The sequence below is a fragment of the Octopus sinensis genome, linkage group LG20 (assembly GCF_006345805.1).
Source record: "Octopus sinensis linkage group LG20, ASM634580v1, whole genome shotgun sequence".
Classification (NCBI taxonomy): Eukaryota; Metazoa; Mollusca; class Cephalopoda; order Octopoda; family Octopodidae; genus Octopus; species Octopus sinensis.
Genome location: NC_043016.1, coordinates 5,152,419 through 5,171,940, shown reverse-complemented (window position 1 = coordinate 5,171,940; position 19,522 = coordinate 5,152,419). Strand labels below are relative to the sequence as shown.

At 33.1% G+C, this 19,522-nt stretch overlaps 1 protein-coding gene across 1 annotated transcript in view; it reads left to right on the top strand.

The window, feature by feature from the left end:
• Nucleotides 1-19,522, top strand: part of LOC115222658 (matrilysin-like) — a 46,281-nt gene that overhangs the window by 19,576 nt on the left and 7,183 nt on the right. The window contains exons 4-6 of the mRNA XM_029792977.2: nt 9,940-10,064; nt 14,704-14,782; nt 16,409-16,548. Of these exons, the coding sequence (XP_029648837.2) occupies nt 9,940-10,064; nt 14,704-14,782; nt 16,409-16,548 (344 nt within the window). The remainder of the gene's footprint in view (nt 1-9,939; nt 10,065-14,703; nt 14,783-16,408; nt 16,549-19,522) is intronic.

The window sequence follows — 19,522 nt, the reverse complement described above, 5'->3', positions numbered from 1 at the left end:
TGGCTGGTAGCAAGCTACTTACCACACAGCCACTCCTACGCCTATATATATATATATATATATATATATATATATATGAGAGAGAGAGAGAGAGAGAGAGAGAGAGAGAGAGAGAGAGAGAGAGAGAGAGAGGAGAGAGAGAGATAATAGACTTCTTTCAGTTTCCGTCTACCAATCCACTCACAAGGCTTTGGTCGGCCCGAGGCTATAGTAGAAGATACTGCCAAGGTACCTGGAAGTGGGACTGAACTCGGAACCATGTTGTTGGGAAGCAAGTATCTTATCACACACCCACGTCCATCTCAATTACATCACGCAATAAACTATTCAAATACCTGTTTCAAGGGAGATAAATGTGTAGATAAATCTAAGGAATTATCTCCCCTTGCTCGCGAGCTACGTTTCTTATTTCTTTATTACCCACAAGGGGCTAAACACAGAGAGGACAAACAAGGACAGACAAACGGAATAAGTCGATTATATCGACCCCGGTGCGTAACTGGTACTTAATTTATCGACCTCGAATGGATGAAAAGCAAAGTCGACCTCGGCCGAATTTGAACTCAGAACGTAGCGGCCGACGAAATACCGATACGCATTTCGCCCGGCGAATAAAAATAAAAATAACAACAACAATAATAATAATAATAATAATAATAAATAATAATAATAAGTTGAGTATAATTAGACATGACAGAGTTGGCCAATATCTACACTGGCTAATAAGTCGGCATTACAATATCAAAACGCCGACAAGTGGTATAATCACACCCTGAGGCTGTAACTATGTAACCGAAGGAGAAAATGTAACCATTCTGTGGGACTTTCCAGTACATTACAGACCGAACCATCAAGGCCAATAAACCAGATATTGTTGTGAAAGACCAAAACAATAAAGTTTGCTTATTGATCGACATGAGCATCCCCTGTGATCATAATATCTCAGCGAAAGAGTTTGACAAGCTCAGAAAATATAAAGACCTACTCATTGAAATTGAGAAAATGTGGCATCTCAAGGCGGTTACAATACCAGTGATCGTAGGAGCACTAGGAATGATCAAGAAGGGAACCGAAAATTATATGAGAATGATCCCTGGCTTACCATCCCTGCAAGAAGTGCAAAAGATTGTCTTAACTGGTACATCACACTATTGAGAAGAGCATTGTCGATGTGAGAACTGTTGCTGCTAATGTATTTAAAAAAAAAAAAAAAATGAACGAACTACTGAGTTGGTTTAATGGCCTACCAATGTATACTATGAGTTTCTTTGCCCTAGGAGTCGGGAAGACACTCGGCAAGAAATGGAAGCAAATTTGAAAGAAGAAAAAAAAAGTAATAATAATAATAATAATAATAATAATAATAATAATAATAATAATAATAATAAATAATAATAATAATAATAAGCTTCCCGCATAGCGATGTATGAAAAGGGCTTTATAGCGATTGTTAAACAATTCAGTGATGACATCAGAATGCAATTTGGCCTCGATAAATGTGCAAAAGCTACCTTTATCAAAGGAAAAATGACAGAAACATCTAACGTTTACCTTGACCAGCAGAATGTCATAAATGAGTTAGACCCAGCGCACAGCTACAAGTACCTAGGGGTAATTGAAGGGGACGGAATAAGGCATCCAGAAATGAAGGAAAGTATCAGTAGAGAATGTTATATTCAAGACAGAGCTGAATGCGAGAAACAAGATCGAAGCGATCAATACTTTAGCCATACCAGTTGTGACTTACAGTTTCAATATCGTTAACTGGTCAATTACTGAAATATATAATCTTGGCAGAAAAATATAAAAACTGTTGACAATGCATAGAATGCACCACCCTAAGGCAAATATAGAACGACTTTATCTGCCAGGAATAGTGGGTGGCCTAGACACCTACCTGAAAAACTCTGAGGACTGGACGTTAAAACTTGTCTCAAAACATGAAAACAAGAAAGCATCATTACTCAGTAACAAAACAGGCAAAGGAATATCTAAGTGAATTCCAAATACAACAAATTTCGGAATTAGACATACAAGAAACAAGCACAGAAAAAGATAAGCGCATGAAAACCCGTGCTAAAACTGCTGCCTTAGATATTCTGAATGATAAATGGAAAGAAAAACCTCTCAATGGCAAATACCCAAAGAGAGCGAATAATGCAGATGTTGACAAAACCCTGACCCATCCATGGCTAATGGTCTCTGGCTTAAAATCTGAAACAGAAGGTTTTATCATAGCAGCTCAAAATCAATGCCTACCTACAAGGAACTGCCAGGCCAACATATTAAAAAACGGCAGCTTCCCAACATGTCATGTATGTCAACAACAAAATAAAACCATTTATCATGTTGTCTCCAAGTGCAGTCTTCTTGCGCCTACAGAGTATCTCAACAGGCATGACAGAGCTGCACAATATATTCACTGGGTAACTTGCAGAAGCCTGGACTTACTCCATGATAAAAACTGGTGAGAAATAAAAACCACCTCCAGTGCTTGAAAGTGATCACATCTAACTCCTCTGGAACTTCACCATTCAAACTGACAGAAAGATAGACGCGAATAGGCCAGACATCATAGTAAAAGACTTCAGACAAAAATCATGCCTCCTCATTGATATGACTGTCGTAATCGATATAAAGGTATCTGTCAAGACCTACCAGAAACTGAGCAAATATAAAGATCTGGAAATAGAAGTCAGCAAAATGTCGAACCTGAAGACTAAAACAATACCTGTTGTCATAGGTGCCCTCTGAATGATAGCAAAAGGAGCTGATTGCTACCTCACTCAGATTCCAGAAAATCTCCCAAATGGCAGAAATTCAAAAGATAGTGCTCATGGGAACTGCTCGTATCCTACGCAAAATACTTTCTATGTAATCTCAAGTTTTAAAACAAACATAATTTTCTTATGGTTTCTTAAACATTCTCTAGAACAACACTTAGTACAAAACCAAATATATGACACCCTCGGCATAACACCAACATGAACTTCCAACCTGTTGTCACTTGAGGTCTCTGGGTGAGACTTGGAGGCAACTTGTACAAAAGTCAAGCAAAAGTCAAACATACAATAATAATAATAATAATAATAATAATAATAATAATAATATATAATAATAATAATAATAATAATAATAATATTGATGATGATGATGATGACGACGATTACGTGATGATGATGATAATAATGTTTTCTGCTCTAGTAGCTTACCCAATCCCCACCTGTAACTAGTACTTAATTTTTCGGCACCCCCCCCCCCACGCCGAAAAGGATGCAAGGCAAAGACAAGTGCCTAATATGTATATATATTATATATATATATATATATATAATATAATATATATATATTATAATATATGTATGTATGTATAAATATAGGCGCAGGGATGGCTGTGTGGTAAGTAGCTTACTTAACAAACAACATGGTTCCGGGTTCCCAATGCATGGCACCTTGGACAAGTGCCTTGTGAGTGAAACTGAAAGAAGCCCATCGTATATATATATATATATATATATAGGCGCAGGAGATAAGTGCCCTTTCCAACTCCTACTTTCATCCGACTCGCAGGGTCAGCTCCTCGAGTGGTACTCACCACTCATGCCATTTTCGCACCTTTCACTCACCGTTTGATGAACTCCCTCGAGTACAGCTCTCCTCGTTGTCCACCCTGAAAAAGTTGATAAGGGGCTAAATGCAATTTCGCTACTCACCTTGAAAAATGTACTTTGTTCTAATAAAGTAATTTTTCGGATCCTTACGTTTTAGATGTCGGGAAATAATTGCGAATATGCAAAAATTATAAATGCCCCTTAAGTTTTAGATGACGGGTAATTGCGAAATATGTACAAAGAAAATATAAATGAAATAAGTTAATCCTAACACTAACCTCCTATTTTCCGAGCACCTTCCGGAGTATTCTAGTGGTTCCAAGCAGTGCTGTTTTCTGCAAGTGCTCCACCCTTATTGCAGCCCCTATTTGTTCCACGTACTTCTCGAGATTTTTGCTCACTGATCCCAGGCCTCCGACAATTATTATTATTATTATTATTATTATTATTATTATTATTATTATTATCATCATCATCATCATCATCATCATTATTATTATTATTATTATTATTATTATTATTATTATTATTGAGCTGGCAGAATGTTAGCACGCCGGGCGAAATGCGTAGCCGTATTTCGTCTGCCCTTTACGCTCTGAGTTCAAATTCCGCCGAGGTCGACTTTGCCTTTCATCTTTTCAGGGTCGATAAATTAAGTACCAGTTACGTACTGGGGTTGATAGAATCTACTTAATCCGTTCGTCTGTCCTTGTTTGTCTCCTCTATGTTTAGCTCCTTGTGGGCAATAAAGAAATATATTTATTATTATTATATTATTATTATTATTATTATTATTATATATCATTATTATATTATTATTATTATTATTATTTCATTATTATTATTATTATTTATTATTGACTTTTGCTTTATGTCTGTACATGTCTCTCACCCAGAGACCTCAAGAGACAACAGGTTGGAAGTTCACGTTGTTATGCCTAGTGTGCCATATATTTGGGTTTTTTTTGTGTTGTACTCATGAATGTCTAATATAAATTTAGAAAAAAAAAGAGTTTGTTTTAAACCTTGGGATTACATAGAGAGTATTTTGCGTAGGATATGAGTAGTTCCCATGAGCACTATCTTTTGAATTTCTGTCATTTTGGGGTTTCCTGGTATCTTTGCTGATTTCTATTTTAAGATCTTTATATTAGCTCAGTTTTTGGTAGGTCTTGACAGATACGTTTATATCGATTGGGACAGTTATATCAATGAGGAGGCATGTTCTTTGTCTGAAGTCTTTCAATATGATGTCTGGCCTATTTGCATCTATCTTTCTGTCAGTTTGAACGGTGAAGTTATTATTATTATTATTATTATTATTATTATTATTATTATTATTATTATTCAGTAGTTTTATTTTTATAGCGTGCTTTCACTTCACTACCGAGCGCAGCTCTGTGTGCCTTGGGTATGTGCTGTGATTTGTTGTGATGCTGATGGTTATTGTATGGAAAGTGTTCTGCGTAGGATGTGTGCAGTGCCCAGTAGTGCAATTTTCTGTATGTTATATGTGTTTGTAAGTCCTGGTGTTTTTGTTATGTATTTGTCTGAATATTTTTTTATCATGCCTAATGCACCTACTATGATAGGAATGTTTCTGTTTTCAGATTCCACATTCTAGTTACCTCTATTTCCAGGTCTTGGTTTTGAGAGTTTCTCCATTTCTTAGAGACACGTTGTCATCTGCCGGTATTGATACATCAATTAGAAAGCATTTTTTTCTTCATGATCTCTGACAACTATATCTGGTGTTGGCCTTAATTTCTCTATCTGTGTGTATCGGCATATCCCAGAGTATGGTTGCTTTCTCGTTTTCTGTGACCTTTTCTGGTGTGTGCCTATACCATCTTTTCTGTTGTTATTCCATAATGTTGGCATAGCTTCCAATGTATGTAGGTTCCAACTCTGTCATGTCTGTGAATATATTCTTCTTAGCCAGGACTGGGCAGCTAGAGATAATATGATTTATTGTTTCTTGTCCATCTCCACATATCTGCAGTTACTTGTAATATTTTTCATTACATGTTTTGGTAATTTCTGGTGGGGAGGCTTGGTCTGTGCTGCTGCAATTAAAAATCCCTCTGTTTCTGCTTTGAGTCATGAGCTTCTCACCATTGCTGGGATTTTTCTTTGTCATTTCTTTGCGTTTAGTTTAGTCCAGTATATTTACCATGAAGGGGCTTTTCTTGCCATCGTTTTATCATGGTTCGTTGCTGTTCTATTTTTAGTTTGGATTTCATTTGTTTTATAGCTTTTGTTGTTTCTTCATCTTCTTCTTCTTCTTCTTCATGTTCATTAGGTGGTATGATTTCTTGTTTGTATTTGTCAGCTTCCTTAAATACTGAGAACAGTTTTTTGTTTGCTCGTGTTTTGCCGCTATCTGGATCAGTTTTCCTTCCTTCTGAAGTAGATATTTTTGCAGTCCTACGGTGGTTATTTTATAGTAGTTTTCCAGCTTTATTATTATTATATTATTATTATTATTATTATTATTATTATTATTATTATATTATTATTATTATTATTATTATTATTATTATCTTTTTATTATTATTATTATCATAATTATTATTATTATTATTATTATTATTATTATTATTATTATTATTATTATATTATTATTATTATTATTATTATTATTATTATTATTATTATTATCATCATCATTACTATCATCTTTGCCTTTGCACACTTTCTAACGCTGGAGATGTACTCCAGTGTCAGCTGTTGACTACGAGTGAACTAAGGTAACACTTCTTATTTTTCGAGCAACTTCCGTTGTATCCGAGCGGTTCTAAGCAGTGTTGTTTTCTGCAAGTGCTCCACACTTATTGCAGTCCCTATTTCTTCCATGAACTTCTCAAGATTCTTGCTCACTCTTCCCAGGGCTCCGACAATTGCTACTACTGCTACCTTCTTCATCGACTACAGCTGCTTAATGTCCCAAGCTAACCTGTCATATCTTTCGGCTTTTCTTTCTTCCTTATCGCATACCTTGTTGTCAGCTGAGCATACTATATCTATTATTATTATTATTATTATTATTATTATTATTATTATTATTATTATGATTATTATTATTATTATATTATTATTTATTATTATTATTATATTATTATTATTATTATATATTATTATTATTAGTATGATTATTATTATTATTATGATTATTATTATGATTATTATTATTAGTATGATTATTATTATTATTATTATTATTATTATTATTAATTATTAGTAGTATGATTATTATTATTATATTATATTATGATTATTTTATTATTATTTATTATTATTATTTCCATTATTATTATTATTATTATTATTATTATTATTAGTTAGTAGTAGTAGTAGTAGTAGTAGTAGTAGTGTATGATTATTATTATTATTATCATTGTTATATTATCATTATTATTATTATTATTAGTAGTAGTAGTAGTATGATTATTATTATTATTATTGTTATCATTGTTATTTATTATTATTATTATTATTATTATTATTATTATTATTATTATCATTATTATTATTATTATTATTATTATATTATATTATTATTATTATTATTATTATTATTATTGTGTGAGAGAGCAGTGCATGCCATCAAAGTGACACCGGGGTAAAATATACGAAACCCAGTATACCCATCGTGACTACCCATCTGATAAGGGTACACCAGGCACATGCATCACAACCATATGTGCGTGACATAGTGATCTCATATCAAGATAAACATCGCATGACCTTGCAGGTGCGGCCCAGTTAGAATCTTCTGCTGGTCGAGTAACCCATCCCGCTCAAAAGATCCCTGAATAAGGATTGTTTAAGGATGTTGAACGAAACACCAATGTTTCCAGAGGTGAATTATCCAAACCCCAAAGAATCCCTCTCAACACATGGTTATGATGCTCCCCCACTACTTCTGCTCGTGATCAGAGATGCACATATCGTCAGCGACCATAGTACATGCTCAACTGGTTAAGGTCAAACAACCAACAAGCAAATCTGTGGTTTTGAGCAGAATATTTACTGTAGCCCATCTTTTAATAGGAAGACAAAACATATTTTGTAAATTCCAACTAGGTAGGTACATAAATAGATAGATAGATAGATAGATAGATAGATAGATAGATAGATAGATAGATAGATAGATAGATAGATAGATAGATAGATAGAAAGATAGATAGATAGATAGATAGATAGATAGATAGATAGATAGATAGATAGATAGATAGATAGATAGATAGATAGATAGATAGATTCGCCATGTTTGATAGCTAGCCACAAAACCTTTTTTATTTTCTCTCTCTGCTTATTTTTGCGTTCCTTTCTGTGAAGAGCGTAGGCTTGAAACGTAAAAGACTTCCTAACTTCCTGAGCGTTAAACTAATACATCTGTTTGTTGTTTACACACCCGTCTTCGTCTATGTTTTTTATGTAAAGGGTTAGGATTTAGCGTTAGGGTTAGGGTTTGGGGTTAGGGTTTGGTTTAGGGTTTAGGGTTAGGGTTTAGAGTTAGTGTTTAGTGTTAGGGTTTAGGGTTAGCTTTTAGAATTAGGGGGTTTTGTGTTTAGGGTTAGGGTTTAGGGTTTAGGGTTAACTTTTAGAATTAGGGTGTTTTGTGTTAGGGTTAAGGCTAGGACTAGGTTTCGGTTTTAGGGTTAGAGTTAGTGTTAGAGTTAGGTTTTAGGGTTAGTTTAGGGCTTAGGATTAGCGTTAGGTTTAGTGTTAGAATTAGGGTTTATTGTTAGGTGTTAGGGTTGAGGGTTAGGGTTAGGTTATAGGGTTAAGGTTTTAGCGTTAGGGGTTAGGGATTAGGGTTAGCGGTTTGGGTTAGAGTTAGGGTTAGTGTTTAGGGTTAGGGTTACTTTAGGGTGTAAAATTAGGGTTAGTCTTTTTTTAGGGTTAGTTTAGGGCTTAGGGTTAGCGTTCGGTTTAGTGTTAGGAATAACTTTTAGAATTAGGGGGTTTTGTGTTAGGGTTAAGTTTAGGGTTTAGGCTTAGGGTTAAGGCTAGGACTAGGTTTCGGTTTTAGGGTTAGAGTTAGTGTTAGGGTTAGGTTTTAGGGTTAGTTATGGCTTAGGATTAGCGTTAGGTTTAGTGTTAGGATTAGGGTTTATTGTTAGGTGTTAGGGTTGAGGGTTAGGGTTAGGGTTTAGGGTTAGTGTTAGGGTTAGGGTTAAGGTTAGGACTAGGTTTCGGTTTTAGGGTTAGAGTTAGTGTTAGGGTTAGTGTTAGGGTTAGGGTTACTTTAGGGTGTAAAATTAGGGTTAGTCTTTTTTTAGGGTTAGTTTAGGGCTTAGGGTTAGCGTTCGGTTTAGTGTTAGGAATAACTTTTAGAATTAGGGGGTTTTGTGTTAGGGTTAAGTTTAGGGTTTAGGCTTAGGGTTAAGGTTAGGACTAGGTTTCGGTTTTAGGGTTAGAGTTAGTGTTAGGGTTAGGTTTTAGGGTTAGTTTAGGGCTTAGGATTAGCGTTAGGTTTAGTGTTAGGAATAGGGTTTATTGTTCGGTATTAGGGTTGAGGGTTAGGGTTTTAGTGCTAGAGATTAGTAATTATGGTTAGCGGTTTGGGTTAGAGTTAAGGTTAGTGTTTAGGGTTAGGGGTTAGGGTTAGGGGTTAGGGTTAGGGTTTAAGATTAGGGTTAGGGTTAGGGTTCGTGTGAGGGTTAGTGTTAGGGTTAGGGATAGGGTTAGGGTTATGGTTTTAGGGTTTAGGTTTAGTGTTAGGGTTTATGGTTAGTGGTTAGGGTTAGGGTTAGGGCTTAAGGTTAGCGTTAGGTTTTGTGCTAGGGGTTAGGGTTCAGGGTTACGTTAGGGTTTAGGGTTAGTGTTAGTGTTTTAGTGTTAGGGTTATGGATTAAGGTTAGGGGTTTGGGTTGGTGTTATGGTTAGCGTTAGTGTTAGGGTTAGCGTTAGTGTTAGGGTTAGTGTTTAGGTTTAGGGTTAGAGCTTAGGGTTAGCTTTAGGTTTAGTCTTAGAATTAGGGTTTAGTATTAGGTGTTAGGGTTCAGGGTTACGGTAAGAGTTTAGGGTTAGGGTTTTAGTGTTAGGTTTAGGGATTAGGGTTAGGGGTTTGGGTTAGTGTTAGGGTCAGGGTTAGAGGTAGGGTTAGGGCTAGATGTAGGGTTATGTTTAAGATCAAATTTTCCTATTGGAACAAACTCTGCAATAGACGATCTACTAGATAACTCGTATGTGTGTGTGTATGTAGGTATGTAGATATTCATGCATGTACACACTTGAGTACATTAATTACAAATAATTATGTCATACATTTTTTATTAATGTTGGATTAACCTGTATTTTATATTTTCAACAACGACAGAGACTTTCAAAGATTTGCTAATATTCCAATAACGGGAAAGTTAGACAATCGCACAAAAAAAGCGATGCAGAGAAGAAGATGTGGTGTCCCAGATGTATCAAAGTTCCTTGCAAATTATAGACTTAGTAAGGAAAATTTTCTCTTAAATTAATAATCTGCAATATTAAACACAAAATAACTTGTTCGTATTTATTTGTATATATGTTGTGAATAATTCCCCACTTGTTGAACACGTACATTTGAAAACTTGTCTCGTAGTGTATGGCAAATTTTATAAAGATAGTATAATATGGTTGCTAATAATATAATCAAATTTTGTTTTACTTCTGAAAAATCGCAAATTTGCTGCTATCCAGAGTAAAGCCAAATTTATTTGAAACGTTATTTTAACTGACTTCCTGAATAACTTCGCATGTTCATTACCTAAGCAATATAATATAGTTCTATATTTAAGAGATGAGGAATTATGTACATTATTTACATTTGACGGATATTTGTCCTCATCTTGTTTGTTGTTAACACAACGTTTCGGCTGATAGACCCTCCAGCCTTCACCAGGTATCTTGGGGGATATTTGGAACCTGTGTTCTCATTCTTAAGGTATTTTTCAATATTATTATTATTATTATTATTATTATTATTATTATCATTATTATTATTATTATTATTATTATTATTAGTTACCTATGCATGCAACTTTACATTCTTACATGTACACAACATAAATAATGCCTATACGACAGACACATACACACAGAGAAAGAGAAAAAGACGTGTGACTATCGATACCGAAACAAAAACAAAGAGATTTGTCACGAAGGAACATTAAAATGAACAAATTTGTCACATACCAATAAACAAGATTTCCTGGAAACGGCTACCCCCACCCCCACCCCGAAAAGGCGAATTTCAGTCTATAAGTCTCATGCCACTACAATATGAAAAATATATTCATTCGAAGAATGCGGAAGCGGTTTCCGATCAAAAAGTTAACCCTAAACATACAGACTCGTTTTCTGTTGTCACCCTCAATGTTTTAATGTCAAGCTAAAACTCATGCTGGATCTGTCATCCCCCGAGACAACAAGGACGGCGTTACCCAGTGGGAACAAAGACTGGACTCAAAATTCTGCTGTTGGAACAAACTCTGAAAAAGACAATCCGAAACGAGATAACCCAAAACTTAGACTTGTAATGACGCCACCAAAACCATCACCTAAAATGGATTTTGGAGACCTATAGAGATGTATTGAAAGCTTTTTATACAGCCCAACGAAACCCAAGCAATAGCTTCATACTACAAACATATATTTCATGGAGAATCTTAGTAAGCAATGAAGTTCGTGGATATATAGATGCAAATATTTAAAGTAATGTTCGTAGAGATATCATTAAGAATAACAGGTTAACTGACGATGAAATTAATCAAATTAGGACACAAATATCTCATGGTAGACGAAATGAAAGCAGCAACAATGCAAATGAAATAGGTATTGTAGATGCCCTTGGTATGATAAAAAGAGATATCAGAAACATCTAAACAACATCCCAGTCAAACACATAATAATAATAATAATAATAATAATAAAATAATAATAATAATAATAATAATAATAATAATAATAGTGTACCAAATATATGGTACACTAGGCATAACAACAACATGAACTTCCAACCCTGTTGTCTCTTGAGGTCTCTGGGTGAGACTTGGAGCCACTTGTACAAATATAAAGCAAAAGTCAAACATATAATAATAATAATAATAATAATAATAATATAATAATAATAATAATAATAATAATAATAATAATAATAATAATAATAATAATAGTAATAATAATAATAATAATAATAATAATAATAATAATAATAATAATAATAATATAATAATAATAATAATAATAATAATCGACCGGAAACAAACGCATCAATAGTTACGAAGGCAGAGAGTGAAGGTTTCATATTAGCTGCTCAAGACCAAAGCTTATTAACCCGGAACTACCAAGCCAATGTGATAAAAATGGAGCTGACCCTAAATGCCGATTCTGTAACGATGAGATTGAAACAATAGACCATCTAATCTCAGGGTGTAGAGTCTTAGGACATGTAGAATATAAAGCAGGACATGACAGAGTCGGCCAGTATTTACACTGGGCAATATGTCGGCATTATAAAATCAAAACCGCTGACAAATGGTATAAACACCATCCTGAAGCTGTGACTGAGGGAGAAAATGTGTCGATCCTATGGGACTTCCCCTTACATACCGACAAAACTATAAAAGATAATAAACCAGATATTATCATAAAAGATCAGGCGACTACAGTACCAGTGATTGTGGGATCTCTAGGAATGATAAAAAAAAGGTACTGAAACCTATTTGAAAATGACACCAGGCTTACCATCCCTACAGGAAGTGCAAAAAATCATGTTAACAGGAACGGCTCATGTACCGAGAAGAGCATTATCGCTGTGAAAACAACATCCATCCATGAATTATTTATTAATTTTTAAATACATATTTTACCTGTGAATTTGCGTGTGTAATCTGGGAATGCATTACAATGAGCTTCTCTGCCCTAGGTGTACGGAAAACACTCGGCGAGAAAACGGAAGAAAATTTGAAGAAGGAAATATAATAATAATAATAATAATAATAATAATAATAAAATAATAATAATAATAATAATTAATAATATTAATAATAATAATAATAATATATAATAATAATAATAATAATAATAATAATAATAATAATAATAATAATAATAATAATAATAATAATAAATATCTCGAAATATCGAATGACTGGATGCTAAAACTCGTGGAAAATCACGAGAGACGAAAGAAGCTTCATTCTATCATAAAGGAAAGCAAAAAATTTGCTATTGATCTCGTGCAGGATACCCAAACTGAACAACCCGAGGGAAAGTACGGCAACTATGTTGCAAAGAAGGTGAAAATGATGGCAATGAAAAAAGCGCACGAGCAATTGGCTGATAGGTGGGAGGAGAAACCTCTGCACGGCAAATATGTGACCCGCAGCAAACAAGCTGATGTTGACCAGAAGCAAACCCATCAGTGGCTACGGAGCTCAGGGCTAAAAGCAGAGAGCGAAGGTTTCATCCTGGCTGCTGAAGATCAAAGCCTATTAACCCGGAACTACCAGGCCAATGTGATGAAAAATGGAGCAGACCCAAAATGCCGATTCTGCAACGACATAATTGAAACAGTGGACCACCTAATCTCTGGATGTAAGTCTTAGCACCAGTGGAGTATAAATTAAGACATGACAGAGTTGGCCAATATCTACACTGGCTAATAAGTCGGCATTACAATATCAAAACTGCCGACAAGTGGTATAATCACCACCCTGAGGCTGTAACTGAAGGAGAAAATGTAACCATTCTGTGGGACTTTCCAGTACATACAGACCGAACCATCAAGGCCAATAAACCAGATATTGTTGTGAAAGACCAAAACAATAAAGTTTGCTTATTGATCGACATGAGCATCCCCTGTGATCATAATATCTCAGCGAAAGAGTTTGACAAGCTCAGAAAATATAAAGACCTACTCATTGAAATTGAGAAAATGTGGCATCTCAAGGCGGTTACAATACCAGTGATCGTAGGAGCACTAGGAATGATCAAGAGGGAACCGAAAATTATATGAGAATGATCCCTGTCTTACCATCCCTGCAAGAAGTGCAAAAGATTGTCTTAACTGGTACATCACACGTATTGAGAAGAGCATTGTCGATGTGAGAACTGTTGCTGCTCATGTATTTAAAAAAAAAAAAAAAATGAACGAACTACTGAGTTTGGTTTAATGGCCTACCAATGTATACTATGAGTTTCTTTGCCCTAGGAGTCGGGAAGACACTCGGCAAGAAATGGAAGCAAATTTGAAAGAAGAAAAAAAGTAATAATAATAATAATAATAATAATAATAATAATAATAATAATAATAATAATAATAGCAGTACCAGGCAGTGGCTCTCATGGCTTCTGATCTTAACTAATTGGAAGTGTTATCATGTACATTGTTTTGTCTTGGTATAAAAGATGGGCTACAGCAAATATTCTGCTCAATACCACAGATTTGCTTGTCAGTTGTTTGACCTTAACCAGTTGAGCATGTCCCTTAGTGGCTGACGATATGTGCATCTCTGATCATGAGCAGAAGTAGTGGGGGAGTATCATAGATTCTTTGGGGTTTGAATAATTCACCTCCGGAAACATGGGTGTTTCGTTCAACATCCTAAAGCAACCCTTATTCAGGGACCTTTTGAGCAGGATGGGCTACTCGACCTGAAGAAAATTCTAACTGGGCCCCACCTGCAAGGTCATGTGCTGTTTATCTTGATATGAGATCACCATGTCGCGCACATATGGTTGTGATGCATGTGCCTGGTGTACCTTTATCAGACGGGTAGTCATGATGCGTATATTGGGCTTCGTATATTGGGCTTCGTATATTTTACCCCAGTGTCACTTTGATGGCATGCACTGCTCTCTCACTCAATAATAATAATAATATAGATAACAGGATGAGGTACAGGGAAATTTTGGAAAGAGGGGACTAGTGGATTACATCAACCTTCCAATGCTTCGTTAGTTATTGCAGCACTGTGAAACTGTAATGAAGCCTGGTGTCAAAAAAAAAGAATAAAATAAAATTTAATATTATTTCTTTGTTTTATGTTGCTTAACTTTTCTTATTCTGTGCATAATTACACAAAGATCATCTCGTTGAATACAGGTAATCACAAATGGGAGAAAAGTCAACTGACATACAAAGTTTTAAATTATACGAACGATATACCAGTTAAGATGCAAAGGTAAAGTCATATGCGTTGCTATTTTAAATCCGTGTACACATACATACATACATACATACATACATACATACATACATACATACATACATACATACATACATACATACATTCATACATACATACATACATACATACATACATACACGCATACATACACACATACATACATACATACATACATACATACACACATACATACACACATACATACATACATACATACATACATACATACATACATACATACATACATACATACATACACGCATACATACACACATACATACATACATACATACATACATACATTCATACATACATACATACATACATTCAAACATGCATACATATATATATATACATATATACATACATACATACATACATACATACATACATACATTCATACATACATACATACATACATACAAACATGCATACATACATACATACATTCATACATACATACATACATTCAAACATGCATACATATATACATACATATATACATACATACATACATTCATACATACATACATTCATACATACATACATACATGCATACATACATACATACATACATACACGCATACATACACACACACATACATACATACATACATACATACATACATACATACATACATACATACATACATACATACATACATATGTACGAGCAAAACGCCCCCTTCCAAAGGACGGTGCTGAGTTGTCAAACATTTAAACCAAATTGTCTCAAAACAACTCACCCGACCGTCCCATAGGCCTCCCCTTTGAGAAACACCGACTTAACCTAAATTTGAGACACCAGCAAAAGAAGAAATAAAGATAGACTTTTTTCTATTCCAAAGAATGCTTTATCGATCGCATTCTCACCTGGAATCGATTTGTAAATTTTTCAAGAATTATACACGCCATGATAACTGGTCGATACATATCAAATTTTGAGCGCAATCGGATGGAGGATGCCCGAGAACTTAGAAGACACACAGACAGACAGAACGGATTTTATATAATATATATATATATATATATATATATATATATATATAAGAAAAATAAAAACGGAAAATACGCACACTTACATGGTTATAGTATAGTTTTTAATGTATCGACCGGTTTCGCAATCGCTATCATGATACAATGTTTAATTTATATGAAAATATATTTTTTCTTAAAAAGAAAATGGGTCCATGTTGTTTATAATGAGATTCACGAGTGAATAGCGATTGCGAAACCGGTCGATACATTAAAAACTATACCATAACCATGTAAGTGTGCGTATTTTCCGTTTTTATTTTTCTTATATACATTACAATCCACCACGTGGGGACAACCGAAATCCTCTTTTCTGTTACTACTACTACTACTACTACTACTACTACTATATATATATATATAATATATATTATATATATATAATATATATATATATATATATATATTACATACATACAGAGAAGAGAAACGCGCACCTACACACACACAGACAAACACACATACACACATGCACAAACATACACACGCACAAACACAACTCACGTATCTACATATGATATTAATATATATTTCTGAATGATATTTATAGTCAAGTAAACTTATGTATGGTGTTAATATTTGCAGAAATAATTTGACCAAAATTTTCAAAATGTGGTCTGACGTGATTCCTTTAGACTTTACGGAACTGACGGCAGGAGCGGCTGATATTGACGTTGCTTTTGCAGAAGGAGATCATGGTGACAACTCTAACTTTGATGGAAAAGGTGCGTACGACATTTGTTAAAAGAAAAGATGCACAGAGTCATACATGGGCTTACATGCATGCGTACATACATATGACGTTTTTCAGTATCTTCTTCCTTCGAATGAACACCTATGTGCATATCTATCTATCTATCTATCTATCTATCTATCTATCTCTATCTATCTATCTATCTATCTATCTATCTATCTATCTATCTATCTATCTGTCTGTCTGTCAGTCTGTCTAGTTATCTATCCAATGATCTATCTTTCTGAGTGCATGTGTGTGTTTGTGGTTGTATGAAGTAATTCGTCTGTAAAGATTTTAAATTTCAAATAGATCGCTATTTGGATCATCACATAAATAATGCGGTTTTATATATTTCTTTTATTTCTCAAAATTAAGATAAAGAATTAGAAATAATACATTTCTAAATATCTCAGAGAGATATATGCAGTAGTGGTACGATAGAGTAGTTGTATACTGTCAACTTAGTGTGACAGTCCCATGAAGAGAATCAACCATTAATAGAGGTTTTCCATTAATACATAATTTTCATATCAATTGATAACATTATAGAGAAGGTAGATATATAGACAAAGATGTGGATTTAAAATTTAAGAACATTAAGGTAGTAGAGTTTATCAACTGACCGAAGAGTATTCAGAATATTCAGTTGTTTTCAACTGCTAGAAGGTTTGGGAAGGATGATCAATTGAAAGGAGACAAAAAAGATTTTCTATTTATAGAAATAGGGGTGAAATAGATGTCAAAGTTCCATATAAAGAAATTAAGGTAGAGAGAGGGTTATAATGCAACAGATGCCTTTTACTACTATTTGGTAAACAGATTTAACATTAGGAAAACTAGGTTAACGTCAAATGGTCACAGTGACCACTTATAGAGAATACAGAGATTCTTTTATACTTATATACATCAAGTTTATACTTAGCTGGAAGATTTTGAATATTTTGATACATTGGATTAAAGGAGAAATTATAAATCTAATATCTATTCATTTTGCAGAAAAATTTATCACTTATTATGAGTAGGCATAATACTCATTAACTGAGGACAAAAGTCCTATTAGTCAAGTGAATATATTAGGGGTCAAATATATATAATAGGAAAACTGGAAGAGGAGTACTCAAGAAGAAAAGTTTTCATAGGTTTAGTAAAAGGTGATTAATTTTTATGAAGAGAAGTAATTAAGAAGAGTAAATTACTCAGATTTAGTAGATAGTGAAATGTTATTAATGAATCAAAATATAGAATCTGTTGGAAATAATATTTACTACTCGCGGAGAAAGGCTAATTAGTTAGGTAAAAATATCCTAGGTTAATGATATATTAAGAAATGGAAGTGAGATAATCAAGGTGAACCGAATAGTTTCTTTAGGGACATAGAATTTATACTATTTAGTATATGAGAATATAAAAAAAATGGAGAAATTTAATTCTAAGTTTGCAATGAAGTTTTTTAGTAATCTATGTATGTTGAATTAAAAACCAGTATGGTATATTCGTTCTTATTTGGTTATAAAGAATTAAAATTTGAAAAATTTAGAAATACTCGTAGCTCCGAACGGTTATTTAACTGAATATTATTCAGTCAGTTGATAAACTCCACTACCTTAAATGTTCTTAAAATTTAAATCCATATCTTTGTCTATATATCTATCTTCTCTATAATGTTATCACTTGATATGAAAATTATGTATTAATGGAAAACCTCTATTAATGGCTGATGAGTGCTCAGCATTTTAAAACTATTGTAATACTTATAACATCTAATAAAATGATGTAGTGCGAAACGATCGTACCAAATTACGGAAGTTATTCTTGTTGCTTCTTTTGATTATAATCACCCCATGAATTTATATGGATAATACCATACAAAATTCTGGTGCATCTAACTTAAGTACCATATTCATTTGAATCTAAATTTTGCTGAACTCATATATATATATATATATATATATATATATATATATATATATAGTAATATTAGGGAGTATGACTCCAAACTTACAGGGTTAAAGATATTCTATAGTTTATTAATGTTTTTTAAGCTAAATTATATCTACAGAGATAAATACATTTTTCTATCTATTTACTCTATTTTTTACTTCAAATATTTAACATAATAAACGTATTGTAGGCAACTGGTCCTAATGTTTTAAATTTCAAATTTAGTTAATCGAATTTCTTCTATAAGAAAAAATATTTTATTTATTTTTAAAATAGATATTGCTTAACTCTATTTGCTTATTTATTTAACTATTATTGTTAACCTGAAGATTGACTATAATTTTAAATTGAATTCATTTCAATTAAATTTAATTGTAATTCGAATTTAATTATAGCCATGAAACGTACATAGTGTTTTTACTTATATATTGATTATTCATTTTTATACTTTTTGTGATCTAGTTTTATGTTTTATAAAAATATATTTTATTTGTTATTTATGTTTTGGTTTATGTCTATCATTGTTTGAATCGCATGATAGTGGTTTTTTCTCTAATTTATATTTTATATAATTATATTGTGAAATTGATTTAATAATAAATTGAATTTTTCCCTGTAAATTTGGAGTTATACTCCCTAATATTATGATATATATGTACATGTATATATATATAATATATATATATATATATATATATATATATATATATATATAATGAGATAGGGGTTGTAAATTCAACCCTCCATGGGATAACATATATCCAATATACTGCTAGAGAAGTACATGTAAATGTATTTCTATGTCTTGTTATATTTATTTAGTTATATTTCACCATATTGATTGTAATTATTGTACTATATTAATGTATAATATCATTGCTATTGTGTAGTGTTTTAATAAAGTATATGATTCGGTATTATCTGATAGTTGATGAATGATTTAGATATATTTCTCCATTTTCTCATTTTGTATATATATATATATATATATATAATTATGTGTATATATATAGTCAATCACA